Here is a 23,437-nt window from a genome sequence, read left to right on the forward strand (position 1 = left end):
CAACATAAATTGGAAAACTTTGGTCTTGTTTATTTATTGCAGGTTCTAATAAATGTACGATGGGCATTTTGTCGAAGTCAAGGGGACTGAAGTTGGATCCTAGGCCGGCTAAGGCATCGGCCTGGGTATTCAAGTCCCTGGGAATTTGGTCAATATTAAAATTGCGGAATTTCTCTTTTAAAATCTGAACAACTTCCAAATAAAGCATCATTTTTGAGTCTTTTGCGGTATATATTCCGTTTACTTGGTTGGAAATAAGAAGGGAATCAGTACGTACCTTTAGGTTTTGCACACCAAGGTCAATACATACCTTTAATCCAGCTATTAGGGCTTCATATTCTGCCTCATTGTTGGTAGCCTCAAATGCACAGCTTATAGCTTGTACTATCTTATCCCCCGTGGCGATTTTAGTACTACCCCAGTGCCCGTGCCTCTCATGTTTATTTGCACCATCGACAAATAGGGTCCATTCTAGGTCCTGTTTGGTCATTTGGTCAGTTTATTTACTTCTTTTATTAGGTCGGGTTTTAGGGTTGGACTAAAATCAGCCACAAAGTCTGCTAGTGCTTGTGACTTAATTGCTGTCCTTGGTTCAAATGTTATGTTGTATGTGCTTAGCTGGACTGACCATTTGCACATTCGTCCGGACAATTCTAGCTTCCTAAGTACAGACTTGATAGGAAGATTGGTTCTGACTATTATAGGGTGGCTTTCAAAATATGGTCTTAATTTTATGCAACTCATAATTAAAGGTAAAACATATTTTTCAAGCAGGCCATACCTGATTTCTGCATCCAGTAGACTTTTACTTACATAATAGACAGGGTGTTGTTGTCCGTCTGCTTCTTTGACAAAGATCGCACCGACAAGAATTTGTGGATCGAAGGTGTATCTGTCGGGGGTTCATCTTTGACTGGTTTTGCCAGCAAGGGAGGAGAGGATATATATATTTTCAGGTCCTCAAAGGCAGCCTGATGATCAGGGGTCCATTGAAAGTCTTTGTTCTTCCTTAGCAGACTATAGAATGATTTGCACCTCTCTGACGATCTTGAAATGAATCTGTTCAGGGCCGCTATTCTTCCAGTCAGCTTTTGTATGTCTTTGACCGTCTTTGGTGGTTCTAGCTCCGGGATAGCTTTGATCTGTCCAGGGCTGGCTTCTATTCCTCTTTTTGTCACTATATAGCCCAAGAATTTGCCTACTGAGACTCCAAAATGGCCATTTTGTGGATTGAGCTTCATATTGAATTTCTCCAGTATTTGGAAGGCTACTTCCAGGTCTTTAACGTGATCTTCTTGTGGGAAATAATCTGTATACTTCCCTTAATTTAGAAGGATTATAACGATTTAACAAAGATGATCTAAGGTCATAAAATAAAACACATAAACAAAATACAAGGATTTAGAATTAACCTTCGGTCCTAGCAAATATGGCCTAAGAACAATATCAAAATTGATATTCGCCTATCAGTTGCACCCAAGACGATCTGAGATATGCCCTTCGATTATGCTAGAAATCGATCTAAAATTTTCTGTAAAATTTAGTTGTTTTTGTGTTTTTGTGATGAGAGAGGAGGCTAGGTCAAGAAAAAGCATTAGGGTAGAAATAATTCTCTACCTTTCTTTTTATACAGACCGAAACTTGGAGTCAATTAGGAAAGTAAAAACTCTCCTAATTTTCGGCCAAGTAAACCGAAATAAGGAGTGTATAATCCTTATTTTTGGTCTTTCCAAAAATATATAATATGTATTGAATTGTCATCTAGCGAGGATCGAACCCATGACCTCTTGGTATGTGTACCCTCACTATTACCATTATGACACATTCAACTTGTTGATATTAAATACAACTGATTATATTTAATTACGAATTAACAGATTAATTCGTCCAAGCTAACATTATATATATTTAATTAAATATAACTTATTATATTTAATTTACGAATTGACAGTTAATTCGTCTTAACTTAATATTATTTAATTTTCATTAAATAATTATCTCATCAACACATCGACTAACTTTTTAGTCATTTTGGGCATCAATGTGATTATATTTCTATAACCACATTTCTCAAACACATCCTATAGGTGTGACCTTTAGGGACCAGTTGATCACCGCCATCTGTATGATAATAACGTCAAACTTTCTAGCAAGCCAACCGTTATTAGGTAAACGTTAATCAACTGATTAAATATACGAAGTATACCCTTGTGAACCTGTAAGAGATTTACAAATGTTATCACACTAATTTGTGGAGGACACAAGCTCCAACAAACTCCCACTTGTCCTCACAAGTGTATGCGCGATAACCGATTCTCATATCCTATAAAATTTCTCCCACTCAATGTAAAACAATTTGCAAATCCGCATTCACAAAGGTCGTATTTTACAAGCGATCAATATCAAGAGTGGTTTCCCCGACTAGAGAGTAACTTAACTGATAAACGAATCAACATTCGAGCATGGCCATGCATTTCAGTTACAACTCCTCGAGTGGCCCTGAGAAATAACTATACCTGATAAGGGTTGGATATTTTCCTCAACTCGAATCCTGCAGATGTAAGCGCAGTATGAAATGACCCAGAAAAAATCTACTTAGCCCCGATTACGGTGAGACCGTGAGAAAGAAACCAAAGTCACCCAAAAACTGCCTTAATCTCAAGAGACAGTTGATAGTCAAAAGAATCGACTCTAGGAACACAATGGATGTCCTATCCACGACATGGCACCGAATGTTATTAAACATTTAGGACTCCATTACGTTGTCACAAAAAGTTGTCCTACGAGGTATCGCCATAATCTCGTATCTGTGATCGATTAGTCAACCGTTTGACTTATGGCTCGTTGAACCCACCATCAATCGACTGCACAATATAATAGCCAGAGTTATCAGCTCACATTGGCGATTACGGACCAAACAAATATAATGTAATTCAGTTCACTTTGTGGCGTTCAATGTTGTCAGTACAATCCACATGAAAAACAAAATATTATATATATAAAACGATGAAGTTATAAATAGTATATGAAAAAGATAATGTATCAAATCCATAATCAAGTACTACAACTCAGGAACATGTTTAATTCCCATGGAGTTAACATGCCCTACATGCTTATCATAATTCAACGGTTTGGTGAGAGGATCCGCGATGTTATCATTCGTCGCAATATTGTCAATCACTATCTCTTCTTACTCCACGTAATCACGGATCAGGTGAGCCTTCCGAAGTACATGTCTAAATTTGTTGCTAGACTTTGGCTCCTTAGCCTGGAAGATGGCACCTCTATTGTCACAATAGATGGTGATCGGGTCATTCGAACTAGAAACTACCGAAAGCCCTTGTAAGAATTGACGCATCCATATCGCTTCCTTTGCTGCCTCCGAAGCGGCATATTACTCGGATTCAGTAGTAGAATCTGCTACAACACTCTGTTTGGAACTCTTCCAGCTGACCGCAGCACCATTAAGAGTGAAGACGAACCCGGACTGAGATTTTGAATCATCTTGATCCGTTTGGAAGCTAGCATCTGCGTAACCGGTTGCGCATAGCTTAGTATCGCCTCCATAAGTCAATACCCAATCCTTAGTCCTCCGTAGGTACTTGAGGATATTTTTTTACTGCTATCCAGTGTGTTTCACCTGGAGTCTTTTGGTACCGACTCGTCATACTCAATGCATATGCCACGTCTGGACGTGTGCATATCATGGCATACATGATCGATCCTATTGCAGATGCATAAGGAACACGACTCATGCGCTCTATCCCTTCAGGCGTCGTGGGTGACTGAGACTTGCTCAACTGCATCCCAGTCGTCATAGGAAGGTTCCCCTTCTTGGAGTTGGTCATGCTGAACCTCTCAAGAACCTTATCCAAATAAGACTCTTGACTAAGTGATAGCGTCCGTCGTGATCTATCTCGGTAGATACGGATTCCCAATATACGCTGTGCCTCACCCAGATCTTTCATCTGGAAATGGTTCTTCAACCATTCTTTAACCGAAGATAGGAGAGGAATGTCATTCCCAATCAAGAGTATGTCATCGACATACAATATCAAGAATACAATCTTACTCCCACTCGACTTGATATATAAGCATGGTTCTTCGACCGATCGAGTAAAACCATACTCTTTTATCACTTGGTCGAAACGATGATTCCAACTCCGAGAAGCTTGCTTAAGTCCATAAATGGAACGCTTAAGCTTGCATACTTTCTTAGGATGCTGAGGATCTATGAAACCTTCGGGTTGCACCATGTACAACTCTTCCTCCAAATAACCGTTTAAGAAGGCGGTTTTCACATCCATTTGCCAAATCTCATAATCATGAAATGCGGCAATCGCTAAGATTATCCGAATGGAACATAACATGACTACAGGTGCAAAAATCTCATCATAATGCAGTCCTTGCACTTGAGTGAAACCTTTTGCCACAAGTCGTGCCTTATAGATATCTGGTTGCGCGTCTACAGAACGCTTTATTTTGTAAAGCCATTTGCACTGTAGAGGTTTTACCTTATTAGGTAAATCAACTAGATCCCATACGTTATTCTCATACATGGAGTCCATCTCGGATTGCATGGCTTCGAGCCATAACTTTGAGTCGGAACATGCCATAGCACCTTTATAGGTTGCGGGTTCATTACTTTCTAGAAGTAAAACATCATTCTTCTCGACCATACCAATGTATCTGTCCGAAGGATGAGAGTCTCTACCCGACCTCCTAGGTTCCTCAGGAATATTAACCGTATCATCAGTTGGAGGTACAGCTTCCTCCATCTGTTCCTCGGTTGTTGGTTCTGGAATCTCCGACAGCTCGAAGGTTCTATTACTCGACTTGTTCTCGAGAAATTCTTTCTCTAAGAATGTCGCACTAGCCGCAACAAAAACTCGATGTTCGGTAGGCGAATAGAAGTAATGACCAAATGTTCCTTTTGGATAACCTATAAAGTATGTCTTGACCGATCGTGGTCCGAGCTTATCCTCGTGTCTCCACTTGACATAAGCCTCGCAGCCCCAAACCCGAATAAAGGACAAGTTAGGGACCGTTCCTTCCACATTTCATATGGAGTCTTGTCGACTTGACTTTAGACGGACTTCGGTTAAGTATAAGAGCGGTGACAAAAGAGCATAACCCCATAATGAATCGGGCACTTGGTGTGACTCATCATGGATCGAACCATATCAAGTAAGGTTCGATTTCTCCGTTCGGACACACCATTCAATTGAGGTGTTCGGTGGAGTTAATCGCAAAACGATTCCACAGTCTTTCGGGTGTTGATCAAACTCATTTGAAAGATATTCGCCACCCCGATCTGAACGAAGTGCTTTAATCTTTCTACCCAGTTGGTTCTGTACCCTATTCTGGTATTCCTTGAATTTTTCAAAGGACTCACTTTTATGCTTCATTAAGTAGACATATCCGTATATACTCAAATCGTCCGTGAAAGTGATAAAATATCTATAGCCATCTCTAGCGGTAATTGACATAGGTCCACATACGTCCGTATGTATGAGTCCTAATAGGTCACTAGCGCGCATTCCAACACCGTTGAAGGAAATTCGAGCCATCTTGCCAATGAGACATGATTCACACGTGCCATATGCAGAAAATCCGAATGCGGGAATAGTCCCATTATCGACGAGTTTCTTTACGCGTTTCTCATTTATGTGTCCCATTCGACAATGCCATAGATAGGTTTGATCTTTGTCACCAACCTTTAATTTCTTATTATTCATGTGTAATACTTCCGTGGTTTGATCTAAGATATAAATTCCATTCATGGAAACTACTTTGCCATAAATCATTTCAATAAAAGAGAAAATACAACTATTATCCTTTATTGAAAATGTAAAACCGTCTTTAGCAAGTACGGAAACTGAAATAATATTCTTAGATAAACTGGGTACATAGTAATGATTATTTAAAGATAACTCAAAACCACTAGGAGTTGGATTACATATGTTCCCTTCGAGACTGCAGCAACTCGTGCTCTATTCCCAACTCGCAGGTCCACATCACCTTTTTCGAGAGGTATGATGTTCTTTAGGCCCTGCAAATGATTACACAGATGAGAACCACAACCAGTATCTAGTACCCAAGTTCCGAAACTTGCATGGTTAATCTCAATCATATGAATATAAGATGACATACCAACAGAACGATGCGGCTCGCCTTGATGTCCTCACGGTAGACGGGACAGTTCCTCCTCCAATGTCCGGTCTTGTGACAATGGTGGCACTCTATGTCACCGCCCTTGCTCTTTGTCTTTCCCTGTGAGCCACTAGTCTCACCAGGCGCACTTTTACCGTTTCCTGGCTTCTTGAACTTTGGCTTACCTACAGCTAGGTCGCCATGAGCCTTGCCTTTACCTTTACTCTTGTTGTGAATCGTGAGAACATCCTGCTTCATGCTCCCACTCAATTTCATATCCTTCTCGGTCTGTACGAGAAGGGAGTGTAGCTCATGAGGACTCTTTTTCAAGTCATTCATGTAGTAGTTCGCCCTGAAAAGGGCAAAACCATCGTGAAGAGAATGAAGCATTCGGTCAATGACAATGCTCTCACGATTTTACAATTGGTGCCTCCAGCTTCTCGACATTCTCAATCATGTGAAGAATGTGTGGGCTAACCGGTTGGCCCTTCTGGAGTTTCGCATCAAAGAAGCGACAGGTATGCTCATATGTAACGATTCTCGGTGCCTTTGAGAACTCGTTAGTGAGCGTGGTGAAAATCTTGTTTGCACCTTGGGCAATGAAGCGTCTCTGCAAATTGGTTTCCATTGCAAAGATGAGTACGTTCTTTATCGCACCCGCTTCCATAACGAAATCACTATAAGCGAGTGACTCGTTGGCTCCTGCATTGGGGCCTGGGTTGACCGGTATTGGCTCAGTTAAGTACCTGAGCTTACCGTCGCAATGGCAAAGCATTCCGTAGTGCCGCCTCCCGTCCGCAAAGTTGGACCCATCATTCTTTAGTCGCGTGGACTGATTCATTTGGTCCATGAACACTTTTAGCCAGGATGAACGATCTAGTGTGGCACTAGGCATTGGGATTGCGTTATTTAGGCCATTTGTTGTAACAAAGATTATCGAAAATAATCGTGTTCTACACTGCGAAAGAAGAATAAAAATAATAAGCATGTGCATCGTTTTGATTTTAAGTCTAATGAACTAATGTCATAACGCGAAGACTCAAAACATTTATACAATTGACCTCCCTCAAGAATTATATAAATGATCCCAAGACTCAATTCTTTGTAAATTGATAAGCTAACCTTTTAGCTAATTCTACCGTTAGAATTCTTGGTCGATAAATTTCTGTAAATACTATCTTTAGTCCATCATAATCACGAGAAACTCTTCGGACTATGATGTTGAGGTAAACTAAGTCAACACAACTACTTACCCAACGTAGAAGGGGTCATATTAGGCCTACCGACGAAGAAGGGATTCATAGATGTTTGCCCTTATAAAGACTAATCTCAATTTTCGTTTTAGAGGAAGATCCCATCAACTTTATTTAAATTCATTTTAAGTGAACTATAATCTAGCATGCGAGAATGATTAAACTAAAGTGATGGCTTAAAGACTGTGACATCTGCATGTCTATGAAAATTAACATACAACCTATATGAGTCAATTTTCATGCATTTTAGTAGTAGTAGGTGGTTTGGTTTTAGGCGGAATATGATGCAATTACTAACATGTGAATGAAAAGCAATAAAAATGAAAAACGTAAAAAAAAACAGTAAAAGTCCTAGTGTGGCCTATCCTATCAAAATGAACAATAAATACAAGTTTGGAATCCATCCTTGGACCCGAGAAGCTTGTCTTGATGTTCCATCTTGATCCATGTAGCGGGAGTGAGCTTGAATCTTCATCTTTAGTCTTCTTTGAAATTACAATAAATAAAATTACATAATTGACCTATTTATTACATTCTAATTTCAAAACCCAAAACTAAAATAAAGGAGATTCGAGATCTCATAATTACATAAAAATCATGTTTCCTTCATTACGAAAACATAATTTGACTAAGGCCACACTAAGTATTACAAATTACAACCGATTGCAAAATTAAATACGTAAATAAAATTCATTCATTCGATTCATTCAACAAAATTAAAAGCATCAACTAAAATAAATTAAACATACATTACACAATTCTTTAATTATGTTGATTAATTTATCCAAACCACCTATTTAAATTAAATTAAGTGACAATTCCGCAATTTAATCACAATAATTTCATTTTTAATCCATATTAAACTTGTAATATGAATTCTATCCGTCAAAATTTTAAACCGCTTTAAAATAACTCGGTATCTTTATATTGTGAACCGATTCACAATAACTAATTGGCCAAAATAGAAAAAACAACAACCAAAAAATATATGGTCTCGGCTGAAAAAAAAATAAACAACAAGAATTTTTTATTTTTTTTTTATAATTTCAGCTCCACACGGCTGAAAAAAAATAACAGCTCCCCCTTTTTTTTATTCGGTAATTAGGAAAAACAAGAAAAAAAACTTTCCATATATTTCTTCTCTTTTTCGGCAATAAGGCAAAAAAAACTTTCCTTTTTTTTTTCTTTTCTCGGTTTACCAAAAAAAAACAAAAACAAAAAAAATAATTTTTTTTTTTTTTTTTATACGGCAAACCCTAAAAACGGTCTCCCCTTTTTTTTCTTTCTTTTGCGGCAATATGCCCTAAAACAAGATTTGATGACTAAATTGTTTACCTTTGCTATTAGAACATGATTTAGCATATGAAATAATAAACATGATTAATTTATATGCCAAAAACTATATAGCAAAAACAATCTTTTTATCATAAACATAACGATTCCATTTAATTTTAACTTAATCTGCATTAAATCAAAAACTACCAATTCTTCATATGATAATTTTAACTGATTATAAACTATAATATGAAAAATAAAATGGAAAAATATCATCAAACTAAAAGAAAAAAAAAACGGCAGAAAAAAAAAACAAATCGGCACAATTTTTTTTTTTTTTTTTTTTTTTTTTTTTTTTTTTTGCCGAACCAAAAAATCGAAACCCTAAAATTTTTTCGAAAATTCTCATTGTTCACATACAAATTTATGAAAATCATCAAGATTAAAATCGTGGCCTAGTGCTCTGATACCACTTGTGGGAAATAATCTGTATACTTCCCTTAATTTAGAAGGATTATAACGATTTAACAAAGATGATCTAAGGTCATAAAATAAAATACATAAACAAAATACAAGGATTTAGAATTAACCTTCGGTCCTAGCAAATATGGCCTAAGAACAATATCAAAATTGATATTCGCCTATCAGTTGCACCCAAGACGATCTGAGATATGCCCTTCGATTATGCTAGAAATCGATCTAAAATTTTCTGTAAAATTTAGTTGTTTTTGTGTTTTTGTGATGAGAGAGGAGGCTAGGTCAAGAAAAAGCATTAGGGTAGAAATAATTCTCTACCTTTCTTTTTATACAGACCGAAACTTGGAGTCAATTAGGAAAGTAAAAACTCTCCTAATTTTCGGCCAAGTTAACCGAAATAAGGAGTGTATAATCCTTATTTTTGGTCTTTCCAAAAATATATAATATGTATTGAATTGTCATCTAGTGAGGATCGAACCCATGACCTCTTGGTATGTGTACCCTCACTATTACCACTATGACACATTCAACTTGTTGATATTAAATACAACTGATTATATTTAATTACGAATTAACAGATTAATTCGTCCAAACTAACATTATATATATTTAATTAAATATAACTTATTATATTTAATTACGAATTGACAGTTAATTCGTCTTAACTAAATATTATTTAATTTTCATTAAATAATTATCTCATAAACACATCGACTAACTTTTTAGTCATTTTGGGCATCAATGTGATTATATTTCTATAACCACATTTCTCAAACACATCCTATAGGTGTGACCTTTAGGGACCAGTTGATCACCGCCATCTGTATGATAATAACGTCAAACTTTCTAGCAAGCCAACCGTTATTAGGTAAACGTTAATCAACTGATTAAATATACGAAGTATACCCTTGTGAACCTGTAAGAGATTTACAAATGTTATCACACTAATTTGTGGAGGACACAAGCTCCAACACTTCTGCCTTTTTTGACTTGACTACCATGTCATCTATGTAGACTTCCATGGTATCTCCTATTTGGTCTTTGAACATCATGTTGACTAGCCTTTGATAGGTTGCACCTGCATTCTTTAATCCAAAGGGCATAGCAAAAGATAACAAAGATATACCTCTTTCGAGTGATGAAAGTCGTACTTTCCTGGGTGCAGGGGTGCATCTTTATTTGATTGAATCCGCTGGAGGCATCCATGAATGTTAACATCTCGTGGCCTGCAGTGGCATCCACCATTGCATCGATGTGTGGCAGGGGAAATGGATCCTTTGGGCAGGCCTTGTTTAGGTCGGTGTAGTCTACACAGACTCTCCATTTGCCGTTTTTCTTTTGGACGACTACTACATTTGCAAGCCAGTCAGGGTACATTACTTCCCTGATCATTCCCATGTCCAGTAGCTTGTCAACTTCTTGGTTGATGATTTCATGTCTCTCTGCAGCAAATTTTCTTCTCTTTTGCTGTACAGGCTTAAATGATTTGTCAATATTCAACTTATGAGTTATAACATCAGCATCTATACCAGAGAATATGAAGCCACGCCTTCCACATAGGTTGGTAGGCTAATTTCTCTCAGGGTGTTCTTTGTTTCTCCGCTGAATCCAACCAGGATTTGGATTTCTTGATGATCTTTCCTTCATCTATCTTGACTTTGAGGACGTCAAGCATCACCAAATTGATTGAAGCGCCTCCGTCTATCGGGATTCTTGATACCTTAGTGTGCCAATTTGCATGGTGATTACCAAGTGTCATGGTGTAGATCGATATTCCCGCAGTCCGAGTCATCAAAAGTAATAGCAGGCAATGACTTGGACTGGAAGGGGTCAAGTCTAGACTCCCTGGATATTTTTTTGCGGTGAGCTGAGTCGGACCACGATTTCGATCCTCCATTTATGAACTTGACTTCATAGATGGGGGGAAGAGGAGGAGGAGGTCCCCGCCGTTCCTCGAATCTCTCTTGTTTTGTCCTTCATCTTTGTTCTTTGGCTGCTGGATTAAGTCCTTCAAATAGCCTTTCTATAGGAGATATGCCACCTGTTTCCTGAGTTGGATGCATTCTTCTGTGGTGTGCCCGATGTCCTGATGGAAATCACACCATCTCGTTGGATCTTTCCTGGGGTTGTCGAATTTTTTGGGCCATCTGACCACATCTCCCAGGCTTTTCAGGCGTTTGATTAATCCTGCAGTATTAATAGAGAAGTTATATTCAGGAATAGTTGGAAGGCTAGAAAGGTTACCTTTGTGTTCTTGTGCCATGTTTACTTCAGATCGTTCAGGCCTGGAATATGGTGCTGATCTGGGGTTGCTTCCTTTCTGGTAGGAGCTTTTCCTGTTAGTGTGACCATAACCTTGTTTTCCTCCGGATGAGTTTGTCCTGAAATTGAGATCTTCCTCTAATCTGACATGTTTTAAGGCGATGGATTGAACAGTGGCAAAGGTTGGGCAGGCTTTCTTGGTTAAGTCTGCATAGATGTCACTTGTCAGCGGGACTCCTTGCTCGAAGGCTTCTACTTTGTTTTCTTCGTCACACACCGGGAATGGCCACCTTCTCTTTGACAAATATGGCCGGGAATTCTTTGAGAGATTGTTCGGGGAGTTGTTTTACCCCGAACAGCAGTTCATCGGGTCTCTTGGCCATATCTCTGCTTGCTTGCGAATTGTTGATTGAAGGCATTGATCAGTCGCAAAATTCTTGATACCTCCATTTGGGAGATTAATGAACCATTGTAATCTTTGCTCGGTCGGGTTGTACCAAAGCCTTTACACATGCGGACTGCCGAGTTCATGGGTATTGAGGCGACCAACATCTTCGTTTGAATATGGCAACGTGATTTTGTGAATCGGAGGTCCCATCATAAGTTCTCATGGATGGAACGGTAAATTTCTTGGGAAGATCAATCTTTGCAATTTCATCTGCAAAGGGTGAATCTGCAAAGCTGTCAACTTCTACCTCACCCACGGTGGTCCGGTACTCCAGGTATATTTTCTATTTTGTTGTGGAGTTTTTGAATTTCCTGAAGCATAGCCATCATTATTACTGCTTCAGTCTTGTTTGTTTCATCATTGGAAATGATTGGGGTACCGGATAATGTATCCTTCTCCGGGGTTCCAAAATTGGAAAAGTCAATGTTTTTGATAATGGATGAGAATGGGGTTCTGGCTCGAAACGGTCTTGGAGTCCGAAGCATGATTTTCCAATTTTTTCCTCGGCTAGACTCGATTCTTTCAAACCTATTGATTTGTCCTTTGGCCGCCTTCTCTTGAATTGCCTCCAATTCTTTGATTTTAGCCAGGGCAGCCGCTAATTGTTGTTCTGGAGTGAGTTCCACCATTTTTGTATGTGAATATTAAATGGAGAATGGTAAAAGGAATTTTTTGATTAAACTAGATGCCCCACGGTGGGCGCCATTGTTTTAGCAGGATTTTCCTGGATGAATCCGGCTTGATTAGAGAGTAATTTGGGTATCTAGTTCTATATGTTTGGAAAAGGTTAATGAGTAAATAATAAGAAAAGACTAAGTATAAAGAATATTGCTTATATTATATGGATAAGTTGAGTACAAATTAGTGTATACGATCAAATATTTGGGAAGTAATGAGAGATAAAATGTAGAATAACTAAGGAATAATTGATCCCTGATTATCTATTTACAAATGCTATTTATAGTTCTCTAAATATTAACGTTACAATGATTTCAACCTCTTTCCCAATTGTAGGAGTTCATTCTTAGGATTAATAGGGCATGCTCCCTATTAATCCGCTTGACTTATTCTACTCTTAACCAATCTTCAGCTTTTTCTCCTTTACCCGTCTTGATTCATGGATTATATAGTCTTATAGTTGGACTTGGTCTTCCTTGAGAATAGGACACGATTATTCATTCCCAACAACTGCTTTTCTTGTTTATCTTCTTAATCCAAACTGCTTTTAATGCCCCGCCAGTGCTATTTCGCATTTACCATCGCGCTTCTCTTCCAGGATTTAGTAGCCTCGCTTGCTATAATATTCTTCAACAGCTAAATAGTAGTTAGATTTGTCCGGTCTCTGGTTGCCTCAATCAGCCTAGTAAGGTCAGACCAGGTTAGAGTCAGACCAGGCTAAACTGGGCCTAACACAATTATAATACAAGTATTATATATAATGCAATTTTGAAGATCGCCCCAAAAGTTAGGGTTCTATTACTCATAGTAGCAGAAGGGATCATTCTGTTTTCAAGGAGTTGTTTTCTTAAGGTTTTCTTATCAAGCATTACTTGTTTACAAGGAGAGATTTACGTTTCATCATTCTGATTGAAGCGGGGGAAGAATAAAAAGAACGTTATCATCCATTTAGAAAAGCATTTGCTTGGGAGGAAAACTAGAAAAAGAAGATTTAAGTTGCATCTGTCGTGCTTCAGGATTGTTGTACATGGTAAAGGTTAAGAGGTGGAACTCTAGAAATCAAAATGGAAGCTATTCTGATGTTGATCGTCTTCTTTCTCACAGAAAATGGGACCATCGTGCAAGACATATCTAAATCGAATAATTATTATGTTGCTGTTAGGTAATTCAGTGACCTGTTTCTCTGATGGAAAACCACAGAATATACTTGAAGAGTAAAAACAAATACACAATCCAAGCTCATTAGAGTGCCGAGGATCTTATTGACGATCCAGTGTGCCTAGGATCTTAGCTAAAAACTCCATTATTTGAGGTCAAACACACCCAAACAGCCGACACCCTCATTACAGTCATTTTACTACTCATATCAAAATAACCAACCACCCTTCATGTTTCACCAAGCAAAACATCGAAACAAACACATCAACTTGAATTCCAATGCCATGAAAGCATGTTTTAGGAAATGATTTTGCTATCCAACTCTTCTTAGCCTTTATTACAACATCATCTATAGTTATACAACTTCTACAGCCCATAAATACATCCAACAATTACTCTACACTCAATTACACCTCTGTTGTACACTCGATCAAACCTGCTGTCCAAATTAATCAATTTACTTCCTCGTAATCTAACCAAGAGTCTCCTCTCCAGGACATGGAATTTCCGTCATTGATCTCTTGGTATGCCAAGTGCCGAGACAAAATGCTCCTATAAATGTTTCTGGTTAGCGATTATCTGGGAAATTACAAGGGGTGAGTTAATTTATGTGAGCTCTTGCTCTCATTCTGAAAGTTGTAAGAACACCTATGAGACCGCTGTAATGTTGTATGCATACCAATACACAATCCACCCATTTTATGTTATATTCCTCGTTTCATAGTAAGGGTAACAGTTTGTTCGTATTCAGACAATGATCTCACCAAAAAAAAAGCAACAATATAACAAAAGATTAAATACCTTATTGGTCAGGAAGAAGAGCAATCTCGATTTCTTGCAATGATCTTCCCTTGGTCTCTATCACATTCTTCTTGATGAAAGCAACTGCTATCAGGCATACACTGCTGAACATGGTATACAGGACCTGTGGTCCAAGTTGCTCGAGTAGACGCAGGAATAACAAGCCCACAAAGAAGTTTATAACCTGCAAAAAATGGTCAGAAATTAAACTGACAGTACAACAAGATTGCACTCTGTCTATCTATTACATTCATATTTTGGCGGTCAAACTATGTCCACATTCCAAAATATTTTCACAATAGGTTTCTAAAATGATACTATTGCAAAAGTTGGTTTGACAAACCAAACGTGACAAATTTTGCATGGAACTCTTGATACACAGAAACTTAAACGGGACAGCCTCATATGTGAGACCAACTCATTAACCATCTAATTAGATGCGGTATACATAATGACTTGAGTTAGTCTCACATGTCTCTGCTCTTAATATATTTGAAGAATTAATGGATCAGAACTGAAATCAATTAATTACCAAAAGTCATATGAAGACATTATTAAGTTAGGGGCGGATTTAGTATTATTGCCAAAGCTAACTAAAATATCTGACCGAAACATACCCAGTGCACTGACATACAGAAAGCCATAGCTTTGGCTCTAATTCTGCTAGGAAAAATCTCAGGGAGGAGGAGACCAGGAACCGGGCCAGCCCCTATAGCAAAGGTGAAAACAAACCTACAAAACCCGAACACATTTGTCATGAAATAAATGCACAGATCTAATATCTCTCTCACGAGAAAGATGGCATCTTTTCACGCTCTTTGCATTAGTCCCCACTGACATTAAGACAGCACCAGGGGAAAATTTGAAGTTACTTGGATACTAGTAGAAGTGTTGGACTTGGCATGACACAATCGGTTAGACAGGGGAACCCTATTCTAAAATAAAGATACGGTTGTGGGACATATCACTACAGATATAATATTAAAATATACGAAGTGTTGAGTGGAATAGAGAGATATTTGAGAAATAGTGCTTAAAATCACTATATAACTCATACTATACACCATCTCATCTACTTGTGTCACGTGTGGCTCACTTTTTGGCACTTCTAGATTTATAAGTGTCGGAAGTGGTAAGAATCAAGTACAAATTCCGTAAGTATATCAAATGTACTGTTGGATACAAATACGGCCCACAAGTGACGAGTCAAAGTAGTAAAGAAAATCAGAAAAATAGCTGGCGTATATATTAATGATATAACTCTGTCAATACAGCTCGCAATAAGAGCCACGGGGAGAATATACTCACAATAGCATGCCACCCACAGATAAATAGAATGCTGCTGCCTTTGGCATATAAGAACTTGCTCCAGCAACTTGCAGCGACATTGACAGTGCCTGTGTTCAAGCAGTTAGTGTTAGAGATCTGTAGATATTGTTTTCTGAAAGGGAGGATAGAAAGACCATGAGATCTTCAGAAATACACAATAATGAATACCATGCCAAGGAAGCTCCAAAGTAGCAGCAACTTTCTTCCCACTTTATCCATTAATGCCATGGCGATGATGGAGCCTATAGACAAATGTCAGTCTGGAAACAAAGTACAGTGAGTCTCATATGAGACGGTCTTACATGTGAGACCGACCCGAATCCTTATGTATTCCCCCATTTAATTATAGGGCTGATGGGTTGGTCTGACATGCAAGAAAATTTCTTACGGATTTTTTTTTTAATGAAAGGCTGAGACATAGATTATAAAAAGCCAAAGATAAACCTGTACCTGCTAAATTGGAGAGTCCAACAAACACGTTTGCAAGGTTTGATGGAACACCAGCCCCTCTAAATACAGTAGAAGAGAAGTAAAAAACAGCATTTATGCCAGAAAGCTGTTGCAAAGCAAATAGGGTTGATCCAATCAAAACAACTGCAAAATAAATAGGTGAATACAATGCCACTTTGACATATAAGGAACAAATGATCATCACAAAGGACATGTAAGACATTCTCACGCAACAATACTAGGCCTACCTCTTGAATGACGGCCAGAGATTAATTCCAACAGCGTTACACTCACGGTGTCCCCTCCATCAGATTTTTCTAACTCCATCATTGCAGAATGGACATGTGACCGTTCAAGAAGTCTCTCAAACTCAGCCTCAGCCTCCGCCCTTCGTCCTTGCTACAGATCAATCAAATGCACAAGGAACTCAGATTCAACTTTCAAATGACAACAGCCAAACATTAGCCTGAACCTTGAAAGCATTTAGCCATTTACACAAGACGTGCCTAAAGACCACATCATATTCACGATCTAGCTGGCAAGCAGATTGAAGTCATGTATATTTGTATCATACACATACCATGAGAGAAGCTAAAGAGTATTAGATCACACAAATTTATCCATACATATGGTAAATATATAGATTTATTCTGGATATTATTAAGCAGTTACAAGACATCTAAAATTAATTTCCCCGTTTGACTATGGTCCACAAAAGATGTCAACATTGACCATTCATTTGTCCAAAAATAAGTAGAGAAACAATGCAAAGGATCTCATGTTTGATATATCAAAATGAATTTTACTCAGTATCATACTTACAAATTTGTAACAGTGCTATATTGTGAGAAAATATTGGTCAATCTCGATATTTTTGACCACCAAAATCAAAGAAACTGTTCAGTGAAGAAATAACCCAATACACTTATAAAACAAATGGGTCCAAGTGAGGTTTGCATCCTGAAAACAAATGACAACAAGAGCAGCAACACTTTTAGCATAATGCTAGTAATGAACCATTATATCTTTTGGCACAAATTTTATAACAACGTTGAGAAGAAGGGTTTTCAGTAGACCAACAAAACAGTAGTATAGCCAACTTAACATTCAAAGATTTCAAACAAGCATATACGGAGTGGTACAAATGAGAATGTGAGGTGATGCAGTTTAAGGTGTCACTACAACAATAACTCAAGTAGATGGTAAAACCACAGGCAAAAAGATATAGAACTTAAGATAGGAATGAGAAAAGTAGCACCCATTAGACTCGCATCAGTGAGAACAGTATAGGAGTACATTCCAAAATGCATAGCTGGTTAATAATTCACTTTGACTACTGGTTCCTAACTCTGACTTGCTTAATTAATCAACAACAGAAACCATAATTAGCATAGAGAGTCCAATAGTTCAATCATGAACAGATGGAGCTAACCTTGTAAAGCCATTGTGGACTCTCAGCACAAAACACCATACCAAGAGCAAGTATAGTAGCTGGAATGATGGACAACCAAAAGCACATGCGCCACCTGAGTATATATGATAATATATAAATCAAATTCAACTTGGGGACACTCTTAAAATTTAGTCATAGAAAGTCCCGTATTGGGGCAGGGAGATAGGCCTTAGAAACTGGATCAATCTTCTTACCAATCTGTGACATCTTTGGAAGGAATTCCAACCACTAGAGCTCCCATCAGACCGAGGCATGTCGCAATTTGAATGAAGCTTCCATAGGTACCTCTCACAAAAGCGGGAGATATCTGTCCTCACAAGCCAAAACGTTCATTCATTAGCAAATACACATCCACTCTTCATTTCCCTTAGGAAAATAGAAATGCATACCTCTGTCACATAGAGAGATGCAACTGGGGGACCCAAGCCCATTCCAACTCCAACCATTAAGCGTCCCAATAGCATAACCTGCAATGAGTTCGCCATTGCACTGGACATAATTCAAAATGTCAGTTAAGCTTCTACTTTTTGTTAGTCAAATTAATACTCACGGAGAATTTAAACTATTGTCAAGGGAGCTGTCTGAAATAAGGAATTAATTACTTAATTAAGAAATAAACTCTATATTTCGTAGCCTTAATTTGGCGAATACAAGTAATTCAAATACTTTTCAAGGTTTGACAGGATGATCATTTCAGGAACAGTAACTAAGTATGAACTATGAAGACTACGGTACACAGGCCACCCACCAATTAGAATCCAACCATAAGTGGGATTCTCTCCCAACAAATGAACAAAATAATATGACAACCAAACAAAAAAGCTGAAATACCTTACACAAGCACCTAATATCATGGGAAGAGCACACAGTTGAAAAGCTCTACGACGTCCAAAACCATCGGCAACCCAGCCACTAAAAACCGACCCAAGAAAGGCGCCCCCAAGGCAGATACTCACAACAAGACCTTCATTTTACGTAGGATATCAGAACAGAGAGTAAAATTACAGAACTAGAAGCAGAATTGGAAAACAACATTACAGACAAAATTGTTACCTTCCTCCAAAGTGTTGCCTAGAAAACCCAGATCTGAGGAGATGCTTACTAATGGTTCGTTAACAACTCTGTATGGAAGAGGAAATAATCAAGATCACAGATTTCTTACTTTCCATGATGCTTTACAATCAACAACAAATTGAGGTCAAAAGTTGGTGAACTAACCCAAGGTGGTAACCAAACAAGAATGAGGATAAAGTCGCCACGAGTACATGTGGCAATGATCTTTTCCATGGAGGTGTTGTGCTTTCTTGCCATGTATCATCCTGTAAAATATCTAAAACCATACCAAGTTTTCAGCTCAAAGTGTCTAGTGTCATTTCGCTTAGGTCTAAAACCATACCAAACAAGAAATACGGAATACAAACTTGTAAGTAACCACTTCCCCACATGTTAGTACTCCCATTAGTTTGAGCATCTCCGGCCTGTATATCTATAATAGTTGTTGAACATTGCATAGAAAGTGGGTTTAAGACGTGATCTGAAAGTTGGTGATCTGAGTGGCTGTACCATAAAGGCAAGCAACCTTGAAATCTTGAGTTGAATGTATAAAAAGGGGAGCTCATTTTCGACACGAAACCAAATAAAGCTCAAGTCACCAATTACAGGTAGCTAAATGATGAGCTCATATCTCTACCATCTATTTAGCCCATTTTGTGGATAATAAGGCGACATTAGGGAGCGGTTTTGCTTGAATTGTGTCTTTGTTAACCATTTCCAAGTGTTGGGTTCATAATGAGGACTTGATCGAGTTTTAGAGGAAGTTCGAGGTGGTTCTAAGTCCCAAGGAAGGCCTAGGAGCAAGCTACAAGAGATCAAGGAAGGAACCATCCAAGAAAGGAGCAAAAGGAAGAATTGAAGACGAGTTTCCAGCACAAAGGTCGCACCGTGCGACTTTCCCTGTCCCATAAGTCGCACCGTGTGACTTTTTCTGGGTAACTCCATTTGTGTTACGGGCTTTCCTCTATCTTAAGGCCCATTAATGTTTCTTATGTTAGGACTATATATATATAGATGAATGCCATTAGGTTTTCATGATCTTATGCTTTATTTTTTTAATCAAGTTGTAATTTGAAGATTATCATCTTTATTGGGTTTTTAGATCTACTATGGAGAACTAATCTCCCTTCTTAATCCAATCCTAAAGGTGTAATCTTTCGGTTGTAAGACACTCAAATCTTTCCCTAATTGTTATTATTATTATTGTTAATCCCTTGTGTTCAATGTTGGATCTTGGAATTATTGTTTGATTAAAGTGATTTAAGTATGATTTCCTTGTTGCTTTATCTTATCAATTTCCTTAATTCATTGTTGTTAAAGTTGTTAAGTGTGATTTCCTTGCAATTCTATTAAAGCAACATCTTGTGTTTGAATTAGTGTGTGTGATTTCCTCCTAACTTGATCCACAAGAAAGGGGCTAACTTGTAATTAGGCATTAATTGTGTTCATTGTGTCTAATTACCCTTATTGAATCTCTAATGCTTTTATCTTCTTGTTAATTAAACCAATGTATGTGATTTCTACTTGGATTATATTAATGAGTTGGGTTGATGATTGATTTAAAGTGTGATTCCTTGTCATTAACTACTATTAAGGAGGTTTAGGAGAGAAATCTCCACAATAAATTAATAATAATTAATTGGAGAATTATTTGTGTCAAGGATCAACCATTAGAGGACCACTAATTGGATAACCCCCTACATATTGTTTTTGTTACTTGCACAATTACTTTAATTGCTCTTTTAATTACACAATTACAAACCCCCTTTTTCTTGGGTACGATCCCACTTCTTACTTATATACTTGTCGTAGTTAATTAGTGCTTAGTGTGGTTTATAAATTGTAATATGACTGCTTTTAATTGCGACGTTTTAAGCGTGTCACTAAACTTAAGTAAATAAGTATCCATCATCTCTATTAAAATGGGCAATCTCTAAAATCCATAATTTAGCTTTGTCTAGGATATCAGATAAACTTAATTGAGGGTAATTGATTGGGCGATGCTGAATGCAAATAAAAGACGACTACTACTCCGAAATAGATACGGGAAATGAAATGATTGATACCTGGGTTAACATCGACATGAATCATCTTCTCGTAATCTCTAGAAGAAGTACGCTTATACGTCGGAAACTGCATGCCACAATTCTCTTAAAATGATCCAACTCAACTAATTACCTGCACTTGCCACACCATGACTATAGAAGATTGAAACAGTAAATTTGCAAAAACAATTAAAATGTATAATTTGGAAAAAGTACCTGAGAATGGAGAAGAATGAATGAGGAGGGTAAATACAATAGTTAGTTGCTTGGATGTAAGGGTTTCCTGCTCTTGCTTTGGCTTGGGTACAATAAAGTAAGCAGCTATGGAGTTGCAACATAAAACAAACAGAAGAGGACAAGCAAGTAAGCAGCTATGGAGTTGCAACATAAAACAAACAGAAGAGGAAGGTGCCAGAACGAGAGGTGGCCACTTGCGTGTACAATTTTTACTCTCTTTCCCCTCACACGCTATATTCGATTTGGACATTCATTCCTTAACATTCACATCTGATTTGGTCACTTGCCAGCTACTCCTTTTGATTTGGTTAAACCCTAATTTAGAGATTTGGGGGTTTATGTGTAGTATGTGATTTGGTAGCCTTTATATGTTGTATGATAGGAGGAGGGTTCATAGAGGAAGCTTTTTGATTGGCCGGTAGAGGACCGTCGATTGTGTCTTTCAGGGTAGGATTTCCTCTCATTATTAGTCATAATGGGATATTGTTGATGTGTTGTGTTTGGTTGGTTGATATAGTAATTGTATTGTGATTGTGGTTGTGATCGTTGTCTATGGTTCGCGAGGCGTGGCCTCGGGCCGAGTGGGGTCACTTGCGGGGAGTGGCTTCACGCCCTAGTTTCTTATGTGGAACCCGCATGGATGAGAAGGGATGTGCACATTAATGGACGGGGTTATCGCTCACTATGTGGAGCGGGGATTTGGTGGGTGCAGTGCGGTCCCCGTTGGCGGTAGTCGGTGGACGATCGGTGATTGAGATGATTGGATTTGGCGTGATTGTGTGTGTGTGTGTGATTAAGGCATCTGTTTATCTTATTGTTAGTATATATTGAATTGTGTGATTAGATCGACCCGGTGTTGTTTTGTAAACTGCGGTGATCCATTCGGGGATGGTGGCGAGATATTGAGCAGTATTGAGATGAAACTTTGGGATAGCTGGGATTGCCACGACGATGATAGGAGTCTTCCGCCGTAGCTTATTAGTTATTTACATTTCGATTAAACGATCGGTTTGAGAACATGTATCGTACTTTTGGTTTGGTTTTGAGAATTGTAACTCTTCGCTAGGTATTTATAATTAAACGTTGTTTCTTCATTGTTATTTGATTATCATTGCTTCGGGTAACCGAGATGGTAATGTCTTCATACCTGAGTGGTCCTGGTAAGGCACTTGGAGTATGGGGGTGTTACAAATGGTATCAGAGCAACGATCCTGAAACCTGTAACCAATGAACCTAATGAACATAGGGAGTCAACTAAAATGAACCCGGAGTAAAAGTTGTAGGAGCTAATGCAAAGACTTGGGAGACGTCCTAAAGTCGCGAAGTCGCCCTACAATTTTGAACCGGTCACATGGGGGGAGTGTTTTTCGAGTCGTATGTGTGTTTGGTTAACTTGTGTAAGAATGTGATGAAATGTGTTAATTGTTGGATGTTTGAAGTAGAAGGTTGAGAATGTGAAAGAAAGGTTAATGAAATATGTAGACTTGTTGTTGGAGTGATAACATGTTGGATGTTTATAAGGTGGCATTTAATCACATGATATAGTGATCTCGTAGATCGTACGAAAGGATGCGTAGCATTATATGCTTAGTTATGATATAATATGTGGTTTTATAAAGTTTTTTTTTAGCATGTTAGCATATGATATAGCATGCGGGTAGCGTTTCTGAGTTAGCATGACTCGATCGAGTGAGACTGACTTGATCGGGTGGGTTTTTGATGATTTTGAGTCCAGAATCGTGTTTTTGGGTACTCGATCGAGTACTCGGTCGAGTATGTAAGAGATCAGAAGGTCTGTTTGGGGTCTGATGTTTGGGTACTCGATCGAGTATGTTGGGCACTCGATCGAGTAGCCCGTTACTCGATCGAGTGTGTTTGGGAACTCGATCGAGTAGGTTCTGGGCAGCGTGTTTTCGTGTTTTGAGGTTTAGTACGTGTGTTTATGTCTACCCTTTCTTATATATAGTTTCAAGATGCCGCCCAAGAAGACTGCTTTGTATGCGAGAGCTGAGCTTATGAACATAGATGACATCGTTAAGATGTTGGAGCATCAGGATGCTCTCACTGAGGCTTTAAAGAATGTGGGGGAAAGATAAGGATAAGGATAAGGAGAAGGAGGTTGATCATTCTAAAATCAGCCTCTATATCGCGAGGTTTAACCCGAAAGAGTACAAGGTAGTTGGGGAGCCTAACCTTCTTGATAGTTGGCTGAGAGAGATGGAGAACATATTAGATTTGGTTCATTGTCCTGATGAGATGAGAGTGGAACAGGCTGCGTTCTATCTGAGGGAGGCAGCTGGCAAGTGGTGGGATACAGTGAAAGTGAGTGCTAAGGAGATATATACAAACCAAGGGTTACCTGCTA

General features: G+C 38.3%; 1 protein-coding gene across 3 annotated transcripts; it reads right to left on the reverse strand.

The window, feature by feature from the left end:
* Positions 1–13,788: 13,788 nt before the first annotated feature.
* Positions 13,789–21,302, reverse strand: LOC141592317 (putative plastidic glucose transporter 2). Of its 3 annotated transcripts, none has more exons than XM_074412930.1 (16): positions 21,205–21,302; positions 21,052–21,156; positions 20,857–20,968; positions 18,956–19,067; positions 18,791–18,858; positions 18,569–18,701; positions 18,127–18,226; positions 17,932–18,044; positions 17,717–17,810; positions 16,533–16,683; positions 16,285–16,428; positions 16,003–16,076; positions 15,814–15,902; positions 15,123–15,237; positions 14,506–14,689; positions 13,789–14,283 (listed from the first exon to the last, which is right to left on the reverse strand). In XM_074412930.1, exons 3-15 carry the CDS (start codon positions 20,927–20,929, stop codon positions 14,507–14,509), a joined length of 1,449 nt encoding a protein of 482 aa, XP_074269031.1. In that variant the 5' UTR covers positions 20,930–20,968; positions 21,052–21,156; positions 21,205–21,302; the 3' UTR covers positions 13,789–14,283; position 14,506. The 3 variants fall into 3 exon arrangements, with proteins under 3 accessions (XP_074269031.1, XP_074269032.1, XP_074269030.1); XM_074412931.1 differs by having other exon boundaries at positions 13,789–14,256; positions 21,205–21,276; XM_074412929.1 differs by lacking the exon at positions 21,205–21,302 and having other exon boundaries at positions 13,789–14,256; positions 21,052–21,187.
* Between the last annotated feature and the right edge of the window lie 2,135 nt (positions 21,303–23,437).

The sequence above is a fragment of the Silene latifolia genome, chromosome 7, assembly GCF_048544455.1.
Source record: "Silene latifolia isolate original U9 population chromosome 7, ASM4854445v1, whole genome shotgun sequence".
NCBI classification, from domain to species: Eukaryota; Viridiplantae; Streptophyta; class Magnoliopsida; order Caryophyllales; family Caryophyllaceae; genus Silene; species Silene latifolia.